The 25,472-nt window shown below is 36.5% G+C and overlaps 2 protein-coding genes and 1 pseudogene across 2 annotated transcripts; all 3 read right to left on the bottom strand.

Moving 5' to 3' along the window:
* Positions 1 to 8,330: 8,330 nt before the first annotated feature.
* LOC128225668 (uncharacterized) lies at positions 8,331 to 10,024 on the bottom strand. Its single transcript, XM_052935577.1, has 3 exons — positions 9,857 to 10,024; positions 8,880 to 9,692; positions 8,331 to 8,401 (listed from the first exon to the last, which is right to left on the bottom strand). The coding sequence occupies exons 1-2, from the start codon at positions 10,022 to 10,024 to the stop codon at positions 9,147 to 9,149; spliced, it is 714 nt and encodes a 237-aa protein (XP_052791537.1). The 3' UTR covers positions 8,331 to 8,401; positions 8,880 to 9,146.
* LOC128225832 (uncharacterized) lies at positions 9,740 to 11,320 on the bottom strand. Its single transcript, XM_052935732.1, has 2 exons — positions 11,231 to 11,320; positions 9,740 to 10,279 (listed from the first exon to the last, which is right to left on the bottom strand). The coding sequence occupies exons 1-2, from the start codon at positions 11,315 to 11,317 to the stop codon at positions 10,037 to 10,039; spliced, it is 330 nt and encodes a 109-aa protein (XP_052791692.1). The 5' UTR covers positions 11,318 to 11,320; the 3' UTR covers positions 9,740 to 10,036.
* Positions 11,321 to 14,684: 3,364 nt separating this feature from the next.
* Positions 14,685 to 25,145, bottom strand: LOC128225667 (alkaline phosphatase-like; annotated as a pseudogene).
* Between the last annotated feature and the right edge of the window lie 327 nt (positions 25,146 to 25,472).

Below are 25,472 nucleotides of genomic sequence, written 5' to 3'. Positions count from 1 at the left end.
ACAAAGCCATAAGCTCCCCTTCGAAGGGGACACATGACCTCGAAGGGGACACATGACCTCAAAGGGGACAGATGACCTCAAATCACCAAGTTGGTCAAAAGTAACAATATGACAAGAATGACCTATGAAATACAGTTTCAGCTGTATATCAATAGCTTAGGCTTCAATTATAAATAAAATACAACAGCTATAAAATACAGCTGCAGCTATACTGTGGGCACTTAAAGTACTACAGCTAAATAATTTACAACAAACTGTAATTGTATGGCTGCTGTTGTATTTATTTTAGAGCTACATATATGTATAAAAGTATTATAGCTGTAAATGGCAGCTTCATGTACAATGTATAGGCAAAATGCACAGCTGTAGCCTGAAGCTATGGATTGTGTCAAACTGTTGTTGATAAAACACCTTTTTTGCACCAATTGATAGCCATAATTTCTTTCACTAGTATTACCTGAAGTCATTACAGAAAATGATACCTCTGTGCACCTGAACCATTAGGTGCATGCATTTATTGCCTCAAGTGTATGCAAATATTTTGAAGGTTGAATTTCTCAAGGTGGCATACAGCGGGAATGTTATATTTACTGATTACTGATAATGTCAAAGCTCTTATAAAGTTCTAGCGCAACCTTTTAAGAATATATCCTAGCTTTAATTCAGTTACAGATTATTAGATTTGTCATGTCCATGGCAAAGAGTTATCATGTTCTTAGTTTGTAGATGGAAGAATTAAACACTAAACACAATAACTTTATAAAATTGTAGTATATTCAAATGGTATACAAATAATATCTCTTCTTACAATACTTGTAAATATGATATAACCTCTTTAGAATGTCAACATAAATTAATGTAAGGCTACAGAAATCAACAGAAGTACATGTATAAACACACAGATTTTTTACTGACAGAAACACAAGTGGCCAATATACAGTGAGATTTCAGAAAAACATTAGAAACAATTGATTTAGTCACAGACTATTATATATATATATCGCATATCAAAAGCACACAAAACAATAAAAGTGATGAACCTTTTTAAACGAGCTTAACAATACAAAATATATCAATGCTGTTAATCTAGGGCAATGCTTAATTACCTTTAACATTTTTAAGTTCTGAAAGAAACAGTTGTTGCAGTGTACAATTTTTAGCTGAATTATTTATCTATATAACTGATTTTCTTTTTCATTGGCTTCTGTAAAAAGTGCCCAAAATATCAAAGGTCACAGCAGCATTTCATACGAAAAAACAAGAACAAGACATTCATATTAAATGAATGAACGGATATATCTGCTTTATATGTTTTGATTATAAAAAGGGTACAAAACGATTTCAAAATAACAAATGCATTTACACACAGTTTATATTTTGTATTTGAAAAGACTCAAAGTTCATTCAACCTTTTGAACGTTTGAAACCAGTTGATAGTTCTGGGTTTAAAATATGCATGGGTTTATGATAATTGTATTATGTCGAATACAAATCTCTGTTAAATATACGGATATAAACGCATGATTTGTAATAAGATAACTCAATCTGCACATATCAACAAAAACAGAAGTAGCTGCTTTATGAAAAAAACATGAATGGAAATCAAAACTGTTTTAAAACCTTAAATACAATGTTTATAATGTATAATACAGATCTGAAATCAATGACAAGAATGTACAAGTGAACAGAATGTTGGAATGTGTTGGCACATGATGCAACGTTGCTGTATACAGAGTAATCAACTGGCCCCCATTCATAAAACATCTCAAGTCATTTTCCTAACTTAAATTACCCTACTAATCATACCATATAATAACTTAATAATATCAAAAATACTTTTTTTATTAATTTTATTATGTATATAATTCATTGAATATAAATACTTTTCATTATTTTTTTAAATACCTTTCATTAAATTTATTGAATATGCATACATTTATACTGACCACAATTTTTTTGATTTGACTACATGTGGCAAACCTAGGAAATCAACGTAAGTTAAGAAAATGACTTCAGATGTTTATGAAAACCAGCCCTGACATCTTTATGAAATGATTCTAGAGAGTTGAACAACAAGGAATGATTCTGACTCTATCTAAAACCTAAGAAATATCTAATCTTCTGTTTACATAATTCATAACAAATTAGGTTATACTTTCAAACTAACTAAGTCTTCAGAAGGATAATACCAATGGAATTCACAATGTAACAACAGCTTATCATAACAATATTGAAACTACACCTGTATAATAAGTCTAATCATTTCTGCTCTAAAGTTTTAAGACTTTTAAGAAGGGTGCTGAGTAATGAGGCGAGATTAGTCGCCTGTCTCATGAGATATTTCATGTGCGAGTCGGACAAAGGCTTCCCCACAGCGGCGTGGGCTGCATTCAGTGTGCTCTTGTACGCATTTGTCACCCGGATCACCTCGGAGCCCAAGTGCTGTGCCTGATGAACGGCTTCCATCATGAACATTGTCGCCTGGCCGTGAAGGAAAATCTTAGCTAGGGAGTGTATACTGGCATCCATATTACCTGCCAGTCTCTCTTTCGTCTGTGTTGCATTACAAACAAGAAGTTTAACGTCAGTGACAAACTGCCGCACCTGAGTCTGAAGCTCTTCTTTGCACATATTAAACTGAGCTGGCTGTTTGTCTATCCTTGAATATTTCAAAGACTCCATAGTGTTTTTAGGCTCATTATGCAATCGGTCGAAATCACCAGTGGTCTGAACGAAGTATTCAGACGTGTAAACAGTTTCAAGAACCTGTTTCACAATGTTGGTTTGACTTTTTCTTTCAAAAATGCAAAGCTCTTTTCTGACACTGATCCTTTTCCAGTTAGTACCTTACTACGCTTGGTTGACTTAGATGACCCTGAATCCGCAATAACCATTTATCCATGACCATTGATTTTAATGTCTTCTACCTGATCTTTTGGGCTTTCTGTTAATGGTAATTTTTCTGAATGCATGTCTCTTAGCACATCAAAGTTATTGTAAGTTTGATAATGTTCTTCCTCTTTGTCATCGGATGCACTTGTTGTCATGGACATCGGTCTCCACATCTTGCCTATTGTTGAACAAGGACTGGTTTTAACATTGACTTTTGTTGCTGACGACAACTCTATAGAGGAATCGTCTTTAATTTTTTGTTCATTAAGAGGTGACTTTGACCTTTCACTATTGACTGGCAGGTTGGAATGCTTTTTTCTTGGTGACGCAGTGGGTATTGACAGTGGCTTAGAGAGTGTCACAGATTTTGACCCATGTAATGTCACTGATGATGTCACTGATGACATCACAGACGATGCAAAGGCTTTGGAGCCTGCTGATTGACTGGAGGAGATGGCAGAGGCAGAAGATGTATTCAGTTCTACAGATGGGGCCCTAGGGGCCATACGTTTAGGGGATTTTTCCCGTTTGGATGCAGCAGGGACAATAATGGCATTGGGGTCACCCTTCGGCTTGTCAAACACGCTAGAGAGTGCCTTCAGTGGTCATGTCTTCTGTCTACGACTCTGAAAAGAGCGATTTAAAGGTTTGTTTACTTGAAGGGAAAAAATGTAGTGCATGTAGTTATTTTCTCTTTAAATTAAAAAGTTGAAGTGAGTTTTGAAATCTAAAAACTAATAGTTGTTTAAGGTGTGTTCAAACACTTAACTCAAATCACTTTAAAGTAGAAGAGTATACACAAATAGTTACTGAATATTTAAATATTCTTATGCAAACTAACATTGACCTAGTTATATTATGGCTAACAGCGTGTTTTTATGCATTTTTTATCTTAAATTTCCTACAATATTTCCTTCATGATTATGTTCAGTGTCTACTTTTTCATGCATTACGGTAAACAAAGTGTCTCCATGCGAAAACCATTTTAGTACATCTACTCTCGATATTTTTTCATCATAACCTAACTATAGTTATAATCAATCAAAGGTGTACTAGACATTTCATAAACATGCGCTTTTGTGATTCATAACAAAAATAATCTTGAAAGTGTCATTGAGAAATAGAAAATAGCATGACAGTGGTGGTTAAGGTTCACTTCAAACCAGTTTAAGCTAGAAAATAAAACCAAATCAAAGACATACTGTAGATTTATAATTTATTCAGATCACATCTTATTTTGAAAGCTATCTTTTACTTGGAACGAAAATAGTGAAAGTTTGCAATAAATTGTGACCTCAAATTTACATAAATGGTAAATTAGATGTGAAATGACTCTACAAAACAAACCTCAACGCAGAACTCAAATATCGTCTTTTAATGCATTTAAAACGAGCAAAAAATCATTCATGCACGCCTTACGTACCTCAACGGCAAATTACGCTAAAAATTATATTGAGATGTTGATAAATTATGTTAGAAGTTATGTTAGATGAGTCTTTACATTCACATTTCGTACTGTAAAGAGCATCATCAAAAATGATGAGATGGGTTCAGTCAACTCAATTTGACAACTACAGCTTAATGTCAGAGCAGGTGCATTATTGTATGCAAATATGTCATAGTTCTTGTACATGTTGAAATCTGTTTCCTTTGTTTTTGTACAAATATTTGAGGTTCTACTATCAGAATGGTAGGTAACAAGCCAAAAGAGCTCTAAACCGTGCCATAAGTGGCATGTAGATAAATAACAACAGTTACAAGCCGGCAGAGCTGTTAACCATTCAATAAGTGGCATGTTGATGGTTGAAGTATACATCACTCGCGCTAAAAATAGTTTTAACATATTTTAATTTTGAGAAAAATGTACAAAGTATGCAAGGTCATATATACACAATATCAAAATAAAGGATTGGACTAAAAGATGGTAAACAACTAATGAAAGCACTTTTTACTCGTGCATCATGCTTGTTGTGTATAATTTCAATAGCTTGTGGAGCGGAAACATTAACTTTCATTTGTTTTACAAATCAAACTAGAGCTATCACTGAAGGTGATAAATATCCCCGAAAATATCCCCGAAATATCCCCGAACGCCGCCATGATATGAAATTGCAGTCAACTATTTGGAAAGCCAACCTATTAATGCATCTTTATTTTATGTACTATCGTCATTGTAATTTGCTAAAATAGTGTAATGATTCATGTACACTGAACTCCTTCACATTGTGCTGTTCCATTGTATAAAGGTTTATTACATTCCATCCGGTAGATTTCAAGTAATGCTCTGGACAAGAAAAATGTAACAAAGGGCAATAACTCTGTAATTGGCTGAATTATAATTGTGGTTCCTGTACACTGCACTTCCTCTCAGTATGATCTATCACTGTATGAAGTTTTATTAAATTTTATACAATAGTTTTCAAGTTATGCTCGGGACAAGAAAAAAGTATTAAAGGTCATAACTATGTTTTTATTTAAAATATCAAAATTATTTAACTTCAACAAAACTCTTTTATTCTGTTATCGCTTATATATATATATATTGGTAAACTTGACATAGACAACTTCGTTTTAGAGCCAAACAAACAATTTTCGTAAATTGTATTTCAAACAAAGAAATTCTCAAAATCATGAAACTTATGATACTCCAAAAGAATATTGTTCGAAAGGCCCCTGCTTAGTAACACATCATACATGTATGTGTATTCCAACATTAGTTATATGCATGTGAATATATCTTAACCAGTTATTTTGCTCAGTAATGACCCAAGGTTAAAACATTTGTATGATGTGGTCACTAATGGCTATGATATTAAGCGAGTTTAAACTTAAGCATGGAATCATAGCATTTTTAGCTGTCTTTCTATAAAGAATATTAAGGAAACTTTTTGCCAAATAAAAAAGCATTGAGGAGTAGAGTTTACAACATCAGATCAGCACACAGTATTGATATCACTCGTGCAATTGAAAAACCACGTGAAACTCGTGCGTATGAAGCAGCAGCCACACGTAATTACCTCCCCTGTCTCCGGGGCTACCCAGAGAGTGGTTGCCGGGGGCAACGGGGGCTTGTAGCCCAGCTTCGTCTGAAATAACTCCTAGCGAGTACCAGAATGGTCGATGAATAATTGTAAATAAGAATAGAAACAATAATTGAGAATATAATTCATAAATGAAGCAATATCACCAATTTTGCTAAAACAGTAAATAAGAGAGAATATGGTGTAAAAACATTGAGTGAAATAAACGATATAAATATTTAAGAACTTCCAAAAGGTTCCCTATACCTGTAAATGAATTAAGAAACAAACTTACATCCATATTTAATTTAATATCCTTTAGTTTGTAGCCATAAATTATCTATACAAATATTCCACATTTATTATAGTATTGTAGGCAATAAAATGATATAAATCAAATGTACTAGTTCATGATATATGCCATAACGATTATTTTAAACAATGAAAACATCACTTCAAAGCGTGCATGTTCACCCAGTCATACATACAATATCGCCACAGGTATTACTTTATCAAACCAAATTAGAAGTTCGTTATGGAAGGAATATGTAAAACACTGAAAAGAACACGTTATAAGACAATTCAAAACAGACATCCTGTTAAAACCAACGTAACGTGAACATAGAGCCATGTGGGCCAAAGCTTGTCGTTTATTTTATTTCAGGTGAACAAGGAACACAGCTTGACAATTATAAAAGCCAGATATATGGAACTTGCTATATAAGTATGGATTAATGTCCCTGACAACAAGCTTACACAGGTTTGATATGAAAATAACAGGTTTTTAATTATGGCCAAGGTTTTTTTCCACAATGATGCGGATGCCTGACTAAAAACAAAACAAAAGCTTTTATATCATACCTGGACTTTATTTATTAAAAAAACTAGTTCTTCAAAAGACAGACAATTTGATTTCTTTCAAGAAACATGCCAAAGACTGTTAAATAATTCATTACTTAAGGTATTTAAAATGTACTGCACTTGACACCTTAAGGATAAGTGACAGCAAAGATCCTGAAACTGTCCACTGTTCCATTTTGAATTTCCCAAAATGTACTACACAATTAACATGTTGGGTTATACACTAATTTTGAGTGGAGAAGTTACATCATCTACAATCTCCATTATTAAATAATTTACCAGATATGTCAGCAATTGATCATTCCCATATTAAGGTTTTCTAAATCTGTTGTGTTCAAAGTCTAAAATCTATGGCCCCACTGCAATGACCACTTTTTAGACAAAAACACACAAATAAAAATAAAACATAAATGACCTTTTTAGCTAGTTTCCAACATTATTTATAACTAGTTTATACCATTATCAAGGCTCGGAAACAATTTGTGTGCATATCATCAACTTGCATTTGTGAATAACATGTTTCCCCTAAACCTAAGGGAAGTAATTCAAGCAGGGATGTAAAATTTAATGTTGACAATATATAACAATACCTTTACATACTCATTATTTTTCTAAATTTAACCAAATTTTAGGGCTTTCATATAAAAATACTTTGCATGGAAATTCCAAAACTGAAGTAACAATTTTTCCCAATTTCAAGTATGGTCCTTTTGCAACTTAGCTTGAAAATCCCTGCAATTTCTTTATACAGTTACATATTTTTATGATACTCAAGTTACTAGAAATTACTACATCTATTCATAGTCATTTTATTTTGAATTCCGCAAATCTTGAACATGTATCTGATACAAAGATAGAAATAGACAACAAACCAACCACAAATGCCTATACAGTACAAAGAGTTAAACGACAATGCATATAATGATACAGGTAACAATTAACAAGCAAAATAAGACGAAATGCATTTTCGTATGAATTCTGATAGAAAATCACAGGATGACAAAACATTGCTTAATAAGAATTATTGACGACGTAAAACATTAACTATAAATGTTGGTCAGTTCCCTGCCTTTTAAATGCAAAATAAAAACTACAATACGTGCATTTCTACTTCACGGGTTTTGCAAGACAACAAAATAAAAAATATTTCCCGTAACCATAAATAGGAAATATAATGATATACCTTTTTCTATATTTGCAAAAAAACATAAAGCAAACATATTACAATTACATTGCAAGCATTTACCTTATAATAAGTGTATTTTGTTAATTATATTTGTATGCCCTAATTTGTTCACATACCATGCAAGTACGTGAAATGTTTCAAGCGTGTACTAATGCCACACCCAACCATGTGTTACAAAAAGCCGTATAATAGAAAGATCCAAAGGACTTTGTACAATTTTACCCGAATAGTTCATTACAATCAAATCATGAATCAAACTATTCGGGCAATTGAACGTCTTCGTTTGTATTGTTTATGGTCGAAAACGGGGTAAAAACATTAACTGCAAAATGACCTACACGTATCTAAGCAAATCATCCGTTGGACCTTTCAAATGAGGCATGACTTATAAAGTGTATGTAAAACCTACCAACTGGTCGTCAATGGCAACATAGAAATCATCCTGCAGCAATACCAGGCAGTGATTATCATGTGACAAGCAGCTATGTATTCATGTACCTTCTTTCCTTTCTACTTTTAAATATATATCAAGACCAAACACAGCCTCAATGTCATCAATTTACTGGTAATACTAATTAGAGTATACGTGTCTAGTATGTATGTGTTCTTCTGAAGTTATAATGAAACATTTACTGACATATTTTGAGCGTAACTAAAAATGTGACTTGGACGATTTAGATCAGTTGCATGTAAATATAGCCAGCAATCACTGACATAAAAGCAAGCCTTAGTTATGACTGCAAATGACTACAAATACAACAATTAAATTTTGAAAATATACAATTATTGTGAATATCTAAATATAAATATATCGAGCTTTCAAAGTGATAGTGCTGTAAAATATGATAAACAAAACTATCTAAGAAATAAGTAAAAGGTACTAAATAATTAACATCTTTACATGCCTCCATAATACACACCTGTGATTGGTTGGTCCAAGTGTTTGGTCGAAAGTTTTGGCGCGGAGTTGTCAGCGTGTTAAAGTATTTCTTGTCCTTCACAGCAGCCTTCCCCTCCTCATTTGTCATCTCTTGAGATTCTTCCCGCGTTGCTGAAGAAGAACGAGCCTTAACTTCTTTCCCTGACGATCTGCCCAGAGATCTTCGAATCAGAGATGAAAATGAGTTTGATCTTGTGAGAGAACTTCTTCGTTGCATTATATCTCCATCCAATGAGGATCTGTCACCTTAGTTGTCTTCTGAAGTACTGTGTTCGGCAAGTTTTTTCTTGCGTCTTAAACTCCTGTTGAGTAAATTGTCTCTATATGACTGCAGCTTTGCCTTCAGAGAAGCAAAACTTTCACTTACTGATGCATCACTATCACTTCTGTCACTAAGTGATTTATCCTCTTTTTCTGTCGGCAACACATCAACAGACTGAGCACTTCGGATACTCGAGGCAGGTTTGGCATGGTTGGCCTGTTTTTCTGAACCACTTGCTTCCCCATTAGTCATCCTGTCAAGAGAGTTTGTTTTCAATGGCAATGCAACATGACCACTACCTGACTGGAATGGACGCTCGATGCTTAGTTTTGGCCGCACTTTAGTCTTTACTCTCACAGACCCAACAACAAGGTCGCTATTCTTTTCCTTCACCTCTGGCTTCCTCGGCTCATTAAGAAAGTCTAACGAGACACACCGGCCAAGTCGTAGTGAAGAAGTACGACGAAAATGTCCCATCGCCTCTTCTTCCTCCAGACTGTACGACGACAGAGAGTTCAACAACGCATTTAACTTTTCCAAAAGCGAAGCAGGAGAAGTATCGTTCTGAACATCTCCGTTCACATTTTCATTCTTATCTTTACCAGCATCTGTCTAACTGTTCTGTTTTGGCACTACATTATCTTTGTCCGAATCACTACCCTCCTCAGAAGACTTTAATGCTGGCCCCTTAATACCTTTCTTTCCAAAGTTTTTTTTAAATACACCTCTGAATCCCGTTTCTGGAACGTCTTTCTCTTTTCTTGCACACAATCAACAGGAGCAGGCACAATATCAATGTCCTGTAAACTAAATGACTCATCCGGTGGAGGTGGGATTACAAGACTACTGTATTCCTCATCCATTCCTAGTGACCCTTAGTCTATAGTTTTACTGAGCTGCTTATTTTCAAATTCAAACCCATCTCCCCCATTTGCCTGAACTGAACCATTCCAACTGTTTCCTAGTGCATCTTCACCATTTAGTTCGTGATCTTGCCCATTGCTACTGGGAGGGGGTTGCAAAGTCAGGTGCTCTATAATTGCATCTATGTCGTGATCTAGAAAATCGGGACAGTAACCAACACTAGCTGATTTCTGCACAGCTGGCCTCATATGACCCTGAAAGTAAAACAAACTCTTTGAAACTCATTTACTCCAATCAAAACCATCTTGGCAAAAAGTAAAATCAAACGAAACAGTGATCATAATATCAAAGTCAGACTGAAAGCGTCTCCTTTGTATTTATGTGATCTAAAGGGAGTATCATTAATCTAAATTAAAGGTTTCAGGTATACAGGGAATTGAAAGCAAAAGTTTCATGATTACTAATACAAGATTAAATATCAAAGACGTAGCACAAAGGATAGCCTTTTGCCGTTTATTTTTCATGTTTTTGACATTAATTTGCACAAAGAAGCTTTGAGATCAGCAATAATTATAGGTAAACCTCCTTTAAAAGCATTTATAGTAAAAGTAATCTAAGCAATATTTCCCAGAAGGGTAAATAGCATTTCTTGGAAATAAAAATGCCCATGTGACTAATCAATTCTTATTTCCATTAAGAATAATAAAACAAATATTTCCAGGCATCTTTTCTCTCAATTCAGAATTTAGACACACACGCTTTTGTTTCTAGTTTTCTTTTTCTTTACAATAATATCCTAGCGGCCATCTTACAAAAGCATGTATCATACAATACCTTTTCTAACCAGTATATCTGAGTAGATATATCTATTCCAAATTAAGAGCTTATTAAACAGTTTAGGCAAGGTTTATTAGATTTTTCAAGTAAAACTTTCAATTCAATATGTTATCCTCATTTAGCATTAATCTGATTGTATTATACTAGTAACAATATTTTGTTGATAAATTTGTTAACTGACATGCTGGCCTCAAAACGTATACAAAGAAGACTGTGTAATATACAATATATCTTGGTCATCCACGTACACATTTAGTTAAGTGTAACCTTAGTTTAGCTGGAATCATATCGAAGAAAACATTATTTCATATCGAAGAAAACATTAAAGAAGTACAAGATGATATTATTTTCTATTTTTGGAGCCGTACCATATCAGAGGGAGATGATTGGACAGTTGTCTGTTTCATCAGAGCAGGATGGGTCTGGGACTTGGAGCGTGTTGGTTTTGGGATCATCTGCTGTGGGTGTGTTGATGCCAGGGTCGTTTGTTCTCTCATTTCCTCCTCTGTTGGCGGGAATGGCGGTAGTAACGTCAAGTCTGAAAATACCACACATTGTTATGAAAACAGCACTTATTAGCACTTTGAACTAAAAGTGCGCTGTAAACAAAATGGCGACTAACATAACTCATTAACGTTAAGAAAACTAAGGTGCAGTTATTAAAATCTAAGTCGAGTTAGTTTAAGCATGATTTCTTTCATAAAAATACATTGAGACAACACATATATTGTACATATATCATGGTGAAGGTTGAGAAGAGAGCTAGAAGCTGATATATTTACATCTCTCTTAAGGGACTCGGGTTGAGTAAATAATTTTATTTAAGTAAAAGAAATGTTGAGGAACTTGAAGAATCCTGGCCCCTTAGTGGGTAGCTGTATGGGTCAATGAGGGCACCTAGGGGTGGAAGAACAAGGAAAAAATATATGATAGGAAACTGAATTTATTTATTTAATGAATATTTCGAGGGGAGAAAGTGAAAAAATTGAACCCATACTAATAATGAAAACAATTTTTATATGAATTCTTTTAACAATTGATTTGAAGATACACTCAAGCTCTGTGGTAAAATATATCTTATAAACATGTAAAAGTAATTAACTTCAAGGACATCTATTGTTGAACGATTTAATTTTTTCACATATACATAGTTGTTATTGCTTTTTCATAATCATTTAATTAGCTGATGACTGAATGAAAACGAAAATCTTGCGATTCACTAAGAGAACAACATCAATCATCAACAACAACAGCAACTAAAGTAGCAACTACAGTAAAGATACTGATAATACAGATACACGGTATATTAACTAATAGTTTCTATTATAACATGTTGATCAATATTGTGAACATCTTTTAGGGAACACCACTGATTTTTTTGTTTGTCAGATTTTTGCTGAGAAGAATTGGAGTGATCGAGCGAACAAAATTAAAAATACAATTTCATTTAAAAACTAGAGCCATTGAAACCATTTTTTTCTCTAAATTATTTATATTTAGAATGATAACATATCCTGAACACTTTAATCTCCCTTGAAAGTGTAACCACGGATATTTATTTCAAATATTTTTTTCTTGTTTTACTATCTGTACGGGAAACACATAACGGTATAGATACTTCTATTGGTTGTATATTTTTCTTTACAAGTGTAGCATGAGAGACATAATTCTAATGAGTCTGTTAGAAAGAGGTGCTACAGACAAATCAAGAGTGTGTTTGAGAACTAGAGCTACATGTGCACACACAACAGCTGTAATACCTGTTTTTACATTCATCACATTGCCCTCTGAACGGTAAATAGGAATTACAGTAACAAAATAAATCATAGACATTCATCAAATCCCTCCAATTTAAAACACAAAAGGCTTAATGAACCCTTCAATTAGAAGCACCGCAGAGCAAACTCTTTTCTGATCTCTGTTTTTTTTTTCCAGTTGAACAGTTACCCAATGATCATTAGTTTAGGCCCGGTACATGTTCATACTTCAACATCTTTATTTTTAGCACGAACATAGCTACAGTTCGTTTATGAATTAAAGTTTGCCTTTAAATTATTTGTACAATATTTGCAATACAGAAATCACTGTTGACGTTAAGTGTAATACTGTATGTAACAATATAGTTCTTGTTACAGCTAAATGTACCCAGAGATGCGGCGTTATCATTTTATATTCCGTTAGACGCGAACATGCATGATGAGGTCAAGTCAAGACAGTGTAAACTAAGATAAGAAACGACCAGTGAATATGAATTTTATTATTTATCATGGGTCATGTTAAATGACATGTGAATCATAATTTTGCAATACAATTTGACCGAGCGACGTTTCCTAAAATTGCTGAGTGCTGCACAAGTAAGATTAAATATTTAGAAAAAAGCTAAAATCACAGAAGCATAGACTGTTATGGATACAAAGGTTAACTTGATTGTTCAAACACACGTTACATAAACATAGTGTGTCAACTTCATTAAACATGTTTCCCATAAAAAATAGTTTCATAGAAACACTAGAGTATTACTACTTTTATCTTGATGTTTTTATTATTGTTTTGTCTTGAAACAAGCCAATTTTTGCGACAATCCATGGAAACTAGTTATAGAAGACTGCTGACAAAAATATATCGCAGATTTTTATATCTAAGTTCGAAAAATGATGTTTTATGCATTTTTCTAATCCCGTTACTATCGATTGAAGCCATAAAACATTAATTTTCAAACGGAAATATGAAAATCTACGATCTGATTTAATGTCAACAATCTTATATCATTGGTTTTCAGATATTTATCAAAAAAAAGGTTGTAAAAATGGTCAATCTGTGAGAGTGTAGCTTTAACATTGATATCATATAAATATAATGTACTTTAAGCATTTAAAAGTATTACAATTCAACGCATAATTTAGTTTTTAATGGGAATCATGAATAAATCGACCCTAAATCATAGTTATTTTATTTCCACAAAAGCATTTTTATTATGAAATAATCATATCAATCATCCACTGACAAACAAAAAAACATATCCACTTAACCAGATCTACAATTGCCTCATAAATTCAACTACTTATGCACCAGTCAATAGTAACCACGCCCCCCTCCCCCCCCCCCAAGGTCCGGGGGTATACCGGGAATAGCCGTGGAAATGGGCAGTGTTTTAACCTTTTAGGTGGCTCGCAGTGCCGGGTGAATGCGGCGGTTTTGTCTTCGCGCAAAATATAGCGGGGAATTTGCCTTACCTAGCCTCACTGGGGTGCGGGGGCATTTGGCAGGGATTTGACCATCAGTTCGTCCCCGCAGGGCGGATATTTTACCCAGGGTTGGCTGGACCGAAAGTCAATGTCCCCGCTATTCCCCGGACCTTCGAGAGCCGTGGTTACAATTGACTGGAACATTATTTATCAACCTATTCCGTATTGATATACTAGTATGTCACTAAAGCACATTGTCAAGTATCATACATTGTATTATGTTGAATTCATGGACAATTTCATTATTTACAGAAACTGTTTGAACGGTATTCAAATCTTATGTAAAGTCCTGCATGCAATATAATGAAAATGTGTAACAGTTTACATGTATAATGAACGTATTAACATTAATCACAAAACGAATAAGGCATAGCAAGCACAAGCCATTGAAAGGGTTTAGAATTGCCACATTAGCATCATGACGTTTTTCTACATGTTTAACTTTAGTAAAATTTAGAAAAATATCAACAGAAATGTTTCGCAATTAGTTTGCAAAAGTACTATAAAGATTTCGACCATGGTTTAGAATAAATCAATTAGAATCATTATTTTAAGTGATTGGGCAATCAGAACAAGGTAAAAAGCTTGACAGTGTTATTTTACATGCATGATTTACTACAGGAAAACTTCAAATACGTGCTGTTTCAAAAATAGAATAATCAAGTTCTATCGAACAATAACATTGATAATAAAATTAGTTATTAGCAACGAGGCTGTCAATATATCAGCACGTCCTGATATTCCGTCGGCTGAGGCAGTTGAGGGATAGGGGCTCATCCGTTCACACGGCTGTTTGTACGGACCAATGCAAGCAGAGTATGCCATCACGTGTGCGATATAGTTCTGCTCCTGAAGTACATAGAAGCGATTGTAAGTAATATTCAGTGGTGGATACGTGATCAAGTGGTAACACACTTGACTGTCAATCCAAACGTCGCAGGTTCGATTCCCCGCCGCTCCACTAAAAATACTATCCGGGAGTGCCGTTAATTGGATGTCCCGTGTGACAGCCAGTAACAGTGCTATACTCTGGGTCACGTTAAAGGATCAGGAAAGCTCTAACCAGGATTGCATTCTGTCTGTGCACTATGCTCCAAAAACCAAGAATGACTAACAATCTTATAGAAGCACTCGCCGAAGGGCCAAGGCCCGAGTGCGAGTATAAAAAAGCTTTCAAAACACCAAGTCATGTTCAAGATACAGTTACAGTTTTAGAAATAAAACTCCATAGTTTCAGAAAATATGGACAGGGATTCCGACCCACGTATAAGCAGGGTCGGATCCAGGATTCGACGTTAGAGGGGGCGTTACTTAGGGGCGTTTCGTGTTATATTGCGCGAAATATAGTGACAACTAAAATGTCTTTATAACTTCACAATCGTTGTGAATTAATAAGTTAATGCTATGGCGTTCAAAGCAACATAATGATCGTACCTGTACACCGTGGAATAGGTGTGACATAGGCCCTTGGGCGTAGATGGCTACATCTTCACCCCCATGGGATTCCCATGGCATTGGTATACCGCTCGGGAACGCGAAGTTATTGTCGTCTGAACAGGAAATAATTTTATTCAGATCATTAAAATCTCGAATTATGTGACGGTACACTAATATTAAGATATGTTAATACTATGAAAGGTATCATTCGTTCATTTCATAAAACAAATTGTTTTCTTGGCTTACAAATCAGAGATCGCATATTAGAGAATGACCCAGAAAATAACATACATGTATTACCTTTAAAGGGCTAGTTTAAGGAATGTTTGGCATGACAATCCCCTACTGTGCATCTCCTGCTAATTGCACTGGTGTCACAGTAGGGGCCAATTTCCAGTGTATTCGTTTATTGGCTCAGGGCCATTTAGGGTCCATTTCTACAATAAAACTTCTAAAACTGCACAACGGGATACTCTGATCAGAGATCAAGGCAAGTTGATTAAGATCAATACACAGAGGTTGTGTACTATACAAAGTGTTTTTGGGGGTCACTTATAGAAGGCTTAAACTAGGCCTTTAACTAACAAAAAGTTCAACATGACTTTACATATTTCCCAATACTCTCGCTAGAATCAACCTCCACTTACGCATGTCCTCCTTTGAAAGGTCAACACGCGGCTCCTTGTAGCTGGGTCCGTTAGCGTAGTAGAGTACGCTGTATTTCTTCCCGTCAGTCGTGTCCTCAGTGGGGTCAACAGGGGACACGAGCCCGAAAATATCCGTGCCCCTGTACTGGTACCCCGTGATGTCGAACGGGTGGGAGTGGTCTGCCGTGACGACAATCATTGTATCTTCCTGATTGGTCAATTCGAGCGCCACCTGGACTGCTTTCTCCATTTCGACCGTTTCATATAGCGCTTTCTTTGCAAGGTTGTCATGGTGGCCGTGGTCAATGCGAGCACCTGAGACAAAAGCATGTACTGCTCATAATTTTAGAACAATATTTCATGTTAAGTATTTGTTGTTCGAATAGTTAGTCTTAGTCTAAGACTTGTAATATACATGTATCTTATGTGTTACAAATGTAACAAAGATGGCCATAGCTGTACTTGCCAGCCCAAGGTGTTTGTATATTCACTCATTTTTACTTATATAAATACACTTACCTTCAACGAGCAGGAAGTATCCGTCGCACCTGTAGCGCCTTTCTCGTCATTTCCGCTAGGGATGGTTCCCCGGTGTCGTTCTTGTTCCGCTCCAATTCATACTGCATGTGATTCGGCTCAAACAGACCTGTAACAGGGAAATGGTGGGTTTAATTGGTTACCGTTCAAGTTTGAATGTTAATCTATAGAATGGACATGGGAAGTGTGTTAACCGGAATATCCAACGAAATATTCTCTCCCGATCTTGCCGGAGATGGCCGAGTAGTTACGAGTGGGGCCGTGGTTGTGGTAGTGACAAAACTGGGCTGTAGTTGTTGCTGTATTTTTAGAAATAATGAGTGATTAGTAACGTACATGACTTGTTTAATACACGTACTATCAATCGAGTGTTTGGCAACTGAACTAGCTGGATGTATCTTTTAAGACTTTAGTTCAAAGAATAATGAAATGATAACATGACTTGGCGAGCCTCACCCATGATGGAATCGAGCTTGGAGGCGTCAAGGTTCTCAAACTGTTTCTTGTTCCACACGAATTCCGCCCGCTTCACGTCTCCCAGTCGCCCCTTCTTCCAATCCTAACAGTTGTACAATAATCATACCATAATTTACTAGCATTTTTATAAAAGCTGCTTATTTTAAATAAGAAGAAAGTTCGGTACGGTTTAACGTTCGGTGTTGTTCACCATACAATGGATTGCGGAGTTCATGATATTGCGCTGATTGTTCAGAACTCTGTTAAAGTTAACAACATTGTAACGGACCTAGTCATATAAACAGTTGCACCCTTCTTGCGCCAAGCCCTTGAACTGTCTATTTACCATATATAAATATTGCTAAATTGCCGACCTCAATCAGGTTTCTGCCGTCCAGGTGGTGGTTTTTGTTGATGTTGCTGTATTCCGGATCCAACGTCGTGTTTGGTAGGAAGTAGCGACGTCCACCGCCAAATAGCACCTGCAACGTCAACGCTTAATTTAGTGTCAAATGAAGGCCTCGGACAAATCATGAGTTTTACAATGTTGCCAGGATTAAGCAAAAAGACTAAGAGGAGACAATATTTTACTCGCCTGAAATATTTCATCCGATAAGTTGCTCATTACAAAACCAAGACCTGGATTGATTATGTAATACAACCTGCATTTGCAGCCAATGAAATTGCAGATAGGCAATCATTAATTACTAGATTGCTTATTCATTAAGAACGTCATCTTTCGCGGTCCGCCTACTGCCACTCAACCGAAACACACATCCTGCGTCAGATACTGCGTTGATAATTTGTTCACAAAGCTCACTCCGCCCATTCTTAATCATTAAATTGTTACCTCATGTCATCGAACTTTTACCAAAAGCGATGCAAGAGCCTTACGTATATCTAATGGAGCATTTTCGAAATGGAAAGTATGTATTTAACAATTAACAATGCCAATATTTTTTGCCCTCTTAAGCAGAAAACAATAAATATAGCCTACAATTTCGACTAGTGCCTATGAATCACGCTTGATATATACGACTTGCAGCTTTACAACTTTTATATAGGTTTGGTTCCCAGATTATTAAAAACACAGAAAATCAAAGACAATTAGAACGATGTAAATTCTTAATGACTAAGAAAGGTCTCGCTCACTCTGCCCTTCTTATTCAATTTATATTGCATGTTACATTTTACTAAACATCTTTCAGTTTACATCAATAAACCCGTTATCGTCGACGAGCTGCTGGGCTATGTCGCGACATCCGCCAGTGATGTCCTGTGTGTCGACATCGCCTTCCCAGTAGCGGTCTGCGGAGTGGGCGTAGGCGGCCGCTGGGGTCGCGTGCGTTATCCGCGCCGTCGTAACAACACCGGTCTTCTTACCTAAGGTCATAAGGTGCACATCGGATGGTCAAAATAGTCACGTGCGTTCTGATATAATCATTAAATGCTAGCGTATATGAGTGTTTTCTTTATTCTGATATCAGAATGGTAACTAGTAAGCGGAGCAAGTTTTCATGCAATAAGTAGAATGTGGATAAACTACAATATACGGATGCTACCTATTGCAAGTTTGGCTTAACAACATGCAACGACACAGTTACTACTACAACTATACATAACTATAGTGCTTTGCCCCCATTGGCATAGTGAAAACGTTCCCGATTTCGGATAGTGATCGCAGTAGCTACATGATGTCATAATCGAGTCTTAGCCTCATAGACACACCATGCAATTGTTTTCATTCACCTACATGTATTTGTCCACATGGGCCATGGCCTTCTGGATGTTATGCCAATAAAACTTTGAAACTTTTTGAACTTTTTTTGTAAACCTTCATGAATAATAAACACGAATGCTCATTAAGGGCGCGATACAATAATATATTATAGGATCGTATTAACGCAACATATTGCCAATCTATAATATTAATTTGTATGCTGAAATTTTCGCTTCTTTTTAGTTCATACTAACCAGCATCATGAGTCCAGTCCAGGATGGTTTCGAGCTCACGACCATGCTGACTTTCGCAGTCGAGGGCGGTGGTGCGGGGATCCAGACCAACCAGGAAGTAGTTCGTCTTCACTCCAGTTAGAATCGCCGTCGCTGTTCCAGCAGAGTCCGGGGTCTGACAGTCAACGTTGTATGTCTGTAAATGAGATTGGGCATACCATGAAAAGATCGTCATCGCATAATATACAACCACTGGTTTAGGGACAAGAAATGGCATGCGATCATTGTGTACATAAAACGTAGTTATTTCTTTTATTTGGAATTGTATCCTAGTCTGGATAACCTGAGGGCAACATCAATAACGGCTTATCTACCTTTTACAGGACAGCATCAGTAACGGCTTATCTTCCTCTGACAGGGCAACATCAATAACGGCTTATCTACCTCTGACAGGGCAACATCATTAGCGGCTTATCTACCTCTGACAGGGCAACATCAGTAGCGGCTTATCTACCTTTGACATGGCAACATCAGTAGCGGTTTATCTACCTCTGACAGGGCAACATCAGTAGCGGCTTATCTACCTCTGACAGGGCAACATCAGTAGCGGCTTATCTACCTTTGACAGGGCAACATCAGTAACGGCTTATTTACAGCACCAGTAGCTGAGAATCTACTTTTGACATGGCAACCTCAGTAACGGCTAGTCTATCTTTAACATGGCAGCATCAGTAACGGCTTATCTACATTTGACAGGGCAAATCAGTAACGGCTTATCTACCTTTGACAGGCCAGAATTAGTAACGGCTTATCTATCCTTGACAGGGCAACATCAGTAACGGCGTATCTACCTTTGACAGGACAGCACCAGTAACGGCTCATCAACCTTTGACAGGCCAGGCAGCATTAGTAACGGCACATCTACCTATGACAGGGCAATATCAGTTACGGCTTATTTAACTTTGACAAGGCAATATCAGTAACGGCTTATCTACCTTTGACAGAGCAATATCAGTTACGACTTATCTACCTTTGACAGGGCGATATCAGTTACGGCTTATCTACCATTGACTGGACAATACCAGATATGATTTACCTACCCTTGACATGGGCAATATCTGTAACGACGTATCTACCTTTGACAGGGCAATATCAGTTACGGCTTATCTACCCTTGACAGGTAAATATCAGTATCGGCTTATCTACCTTTGACAGGGCAATATTAGTTACGGCTTATCTACCTTTGACAGGCCAGCATCATTAACGATTTACCGACTTTTGACAGGGCAACATTGGGGAATTTCTCAAAGTTAAAGACGCTCTCCTCTCCCGGCTGGCCAGCCAGTTACCCTTGAGAATGCGTGCAGCCGTGACTGTGGTCGGTCCCATCCCGTCTCATGAATACGACACATGAAGTTCTGATGAGTATTTATTTTGTAAACTGACAGTGTGTAAAAACTAAAAATTAAAGTTTTGCTAATCAATATCTATAACGTCGATCATAGATCCATCTTTTTGTTACAAATTTACTCACCAGCGTTATGATGCAGTAATAGTTGCCCGTAATGGTTTTATGCATAGGACGTGTTTAATGGCGTGTAACGATGCAAAGGACGTACCGATGATAACGTAAAATAAACCGTTCGCTTGAAAAGCTGTTATGCACCAGTCAGTTGTAACCACGGCCCCCAGGTCCGGGGTATACCGGGGATAGCCGGGGAAATGGGCCGTGTTTTTACCTTCCATGTGGCCCCATTGCCTGGTGAATGCGGTGGTTTTGTCTTCGCGCCAAATAAAATCGGGGCCGTGGTTACAACTGACTGGTGCATTACATTGAGGCCAATGTATAGGAGTTTGGTTACCAATAAATAATATGACATTCTTGGCTTTGTTGTGGTTCTCCTTCTGTTTCAGGCGTTGTTCTATCTTGTTCTGCGCTGCCCGGCGCCAGAACTCGGGATCTGAAACAGCAAGGGCGCGTTAACGTATGCTTCAATCAGTGTACAATAGTTTACGCTAACGGAACTTATGTTGAATCTGGGAGTGAGAATGATGCCTTATTTGTCCCGGGTTGTATGTTTTCTTGAGTGACGTCACAACTTGAGTTCGAATCAAATACACAACTATTCATTATTACAAATCACATCAAATCATCCAAGGCATGTATGGTACTAAACAATTCCTGTTGTATCACACTGAAGCCACAGCCGGACGCCAAATTTCATGTGTATTCTTTTTTTGCTAATTGCAAATTAGGGCTGTGTTCATAGACAGGGGCTACACCGGCTATGCTTTGACTAATCAATATTCCGATTGATCTGAGATCGGGTCTATGAGATCAGACACCGGACGGTTATAATGATCAGGACCAGTAATCAACCGTGTGTAACGGGAGCCGGGCAAAACATCCCATGGACAAAACATCCCATACCATTTTTGACATGGTGGGCAAATTATCCAACATTATTTGGACAGGGTGGACAAAACACCCCACATCATTTTGATGTAGCTATTTCTAGTAATTGAAAACCCAATTTATAAATGTTAATACTTTTACCTGTACGCAAAGCATGTGTTTTTTGTTTGTTTTGATCATTCAAGCTTTTTTTGAGTTTACCATTATAATGCATTAAAAAAATACGTTTATATCTTGCATCTACCAAGTGTAAAACCATGTAGTCCCCCCCCCCCATAATAATTACATGTATATTTCATTAGAGAGTGAAAGAGCAAAAATAAATGGTTAGAAGACGTGGAGGCAATAACTTTGTATTTGTTTGCAATAAAAAAGAGCAATTAACATGTTTTGAGTGTAAAAACTTTAAGTGGAACGATTACCACTAGCTGAAACTACGAATTTGTTACCGAGTCAAGAGCCATAACTCTGCTGATACTAGTCGGGGAAAAAACCTTGATGCCGTTTAACTTTAAATATATGTTGATAAAAATTCATGTTAAGTTTGGCTTCTGTATGTTTATATTGTTAAAAGACCTTTAAAAACAACAGAAGAGTTTTGTTATTGTTTTGTTGTTAATTTGCTGTAGGTAAATGTATTGATATAACACAGTCAATCAGGCGCGTAGCTGCCTATACGCCAGTACGCGGCTGAATCCACATGATTCTGACAAATAAATCAATCGATTCAGCCAAAGTTACAGTATGTGTACTTAACTATACATGCTGTTACAGACATGTGGACATTGACATTAAAAATGTATTTTACATTTCAATTGCAAAAAGGATAGAAAATAACACTTCTGTTAGGGAATCAGAGTGTTATAAAGTTAACATAATCGGGACTAATTCGTTTGCTATTTGAGAAAGAAAAAGGCCGAATAAAGGGTTAATTGTTGATATAGTATTCTTAAACTGTCAATTTCCCAGTACTTAATAAAGGCACCTCAAAACGCACAGAATGCACCAGATTGAGGCATTGTTTTCAAAAGTTGGGGGGGGGGGGCATACTACCAGACCCCAACACAATTATGAATCAACGTGATTTAAGGGCACGCTACGCCCCTGACAATTTCAGACATTGTATAAGTACACCTTTGCGCAATTAATAGGTGGCTTTATCTTCCCAGACGCAAAGCAGAAAGAGGGTATTTCGTACGATTCTTCAAAACAAGCCAATTTAGACTTAATGCCCCACTTTTTATACATCATTATTCGAGAGCGGATATTTCCGGAACATACACGCGCGTCTCTCTCCTCTCTCCTCTCTCAGGCGTGCAGAGCGAATGAACTCAAAACTTCCGTCAATGTAGAAAAAGGGGGCTTTTTATATATTTTGAAATACCTGTAATTGTTTAGAGGTCGTACGCATATGAAACGCCAAATCTACACTAACTCAAATACTTGAACAGCCATTCAAATAGTTAGAGACTCGGCCTTCAAATAATTCTAGACCTCTTAAAGAGCTTTTCGGATACATTGAAGACCCCTTTAATTGACTGAAGAGGTCTCTGACTATTTGTTGCTATCTTAATAGAACTGTTGCTAACAACAATTCACTTGTTGTCATCTCTATTTGATAGAGATAGCCCTTCGAAACAATTGACGATAGCTCAATTTAGTTTATGAAGTCAACAAACGACGTGTAGATAGCTCCAATTCTAACAAATCCGTACTTGCCCATAGTTAACTTGAACATAGCTCTTATAGTATTTCTGACCTCTTAAATGCAGTTGTTAAGAACATTAATTCGGCTTAATTTAAAACAACACAATATATAATAATGATTTTGAGATATCTCCATTTGAATTTGCGAGGTCTCTAGTTGAATTGGAATTATCTCTAATTCAATTGCAGAGCTCTTCCGAATTCAATTGATTTGGAGATATATCTAATTCAATTGATGCTATCATTAATTCGATTGGAGCTTTCTTTACTTGTGTTAAGAGATCTATAATTAGTTGAAGAGCTCGTCAAATAGTTTATACACATCTATATAAGTTTATATAGATTCGGCGTTCCATGTACGTGAATAACTAAAAGTTCTTATTTTGCTTTCAAAATTGTGCAGGATAACGAGTATACCTCACTGGCTCCACTCCTTATATCTAATATATCAAACTCAGGGACGGTTCGAGAGTTTGATGTTAGAGGCGGCATTACTTAATGGCGTGACCTTTTGAAGTGCGCCCCTCCCTAACTAACCTAAATTCATGTAAAAATGAAAAAAAATGTTGACAGGGGATTTGGTGGCATTCCCCGAAGACATTTTAACGTTTCCTAATCCGAAATGGTACATTAAGGGCGTATTTTATTCCTTGTTTATTTCTATATATAACTAAAGATTAAGACTAGACGTTTTTAGGGGGCGCGCGCCGGGGGTGTGTACCGGGGGCGGCCACCCCACCCCACCCCTCCGCTAGTGAAACTGGCAATTATACTGACAAAGTAACCAGTGACGTCTCTTATATCCGTGATAAGAATCGTATAGGAAGTAGTAGTTCGAGCTCGGACCCGGCATTACGTGTACACAAAGGTAGCCAGTAGTTATTTCCAAAGATTCATCCATGTATTTCTCTTTTACGGACAGTCATTCACACCAAATAAAAAATATGAATTTTTACATTAATCATTTGGAAATTTTAATGCTGATTTTTGTCTGGTTCAATTGTCAACTGGGTCAAACTGTATGTTATGCCGGCTGAAATTGGTATCCGCATACAGTCCTAGCCTTTAACACAATCATTATTAAATTTCAATGGAAATTGACTAAATCTATATTTTTATAAACTTTATTTTGATAGTGCATATATTTCTCAAATAAAAATGACATTCACTGTAAAATTATTTGATTATGTTGAATAACGTAGTCGGAGTTCACGGTCCATGAGGGACTGTCAAATTTCTAAAGAATTTAGAATTTCTAATGATTTGCCATATCCAACGTTGTGATTATTTTTGCCTAATCTAGCGTCGTGATTATTTGCCACAATTAAATTCGTGATTATTTGCCACATAGAACGTCGTGATTATTTCCCATATGTAGCGTCGTGATGTTTTGCCTTATCTAGCTCAAAGAGTATTTGCCACATGTGTTTTTGCCATATCTAACGTCGTGATAATTTGCCACGTCTTTCGTCATGATTTTTGCTACATCTTACGTCGTGAAAATTTGGCACTTTGAACGATGTTATTATTAGCCACATCTCAATGCATGATTATTTTCCACATCTTACGTCGTCATTATTTTCCACATCTAACGTCGTCATTATTTGCCACATCTAACGTTGTGAATATTTGCCAAATCTCACGTTGTGATTATTTGCCACATCTAACGTTGTGAATATTTGCCACATCGTGCTTTATGATAATTTCTCACATCTTACGTCGTAAATACTTGCTATATTCAACGCTGTGATTCATGTTCATCTAACGTCGTCTAGTACTTACTGAGTTCCTGATCGGGAATCTTTTGCCCGTTGACCGCCAAACTGACTAAAATGACCATTGTGCAGACAGCCAACAGCAGGCCACGCCCCTTCTGTCCAGCCATCACGGAACCTATACGGGATGAAACATACTAGTGATGAAGCGATTATCGAGTACAATTAATAAATCGTTGCAGACAATGTTATGTCGGCGACGTTGTCCAAAATCGATTTCGCTAATGTTATTTACGTTAATTACGCATTTTTGTAATGCGGTTACTTACATGTACTCGGTGCGGTGTGCATCATTTTGCAACTGATGTTCAATTTATGTTTTGATGAACAATATGTTATTTATTTAAGCTATTAAAGAAGTACAAGTTTATGGAGATTTACTCACTCTTTCGAAAAGTATGCCATTATAGTATCACACTTACTGATTCCAGGTTAAA

This window comes from Mya arenaria, chromosome 3 (genome assembly GCF_026914265.1).
Source record: "Mya arenaria isolate MELC-2E11 chromosome 3, ASM2691426v1".
Lineage (NCBI taxonomy): Eukaryota > Metazoa > Mollusca > Bivalvia > Myida > Myidae > Mya > Mya arenaria.
Note: the sequence above shows the minus strand (reverse complement) of the source record. Positions and strands in the feature narration are given on the sequence as shown.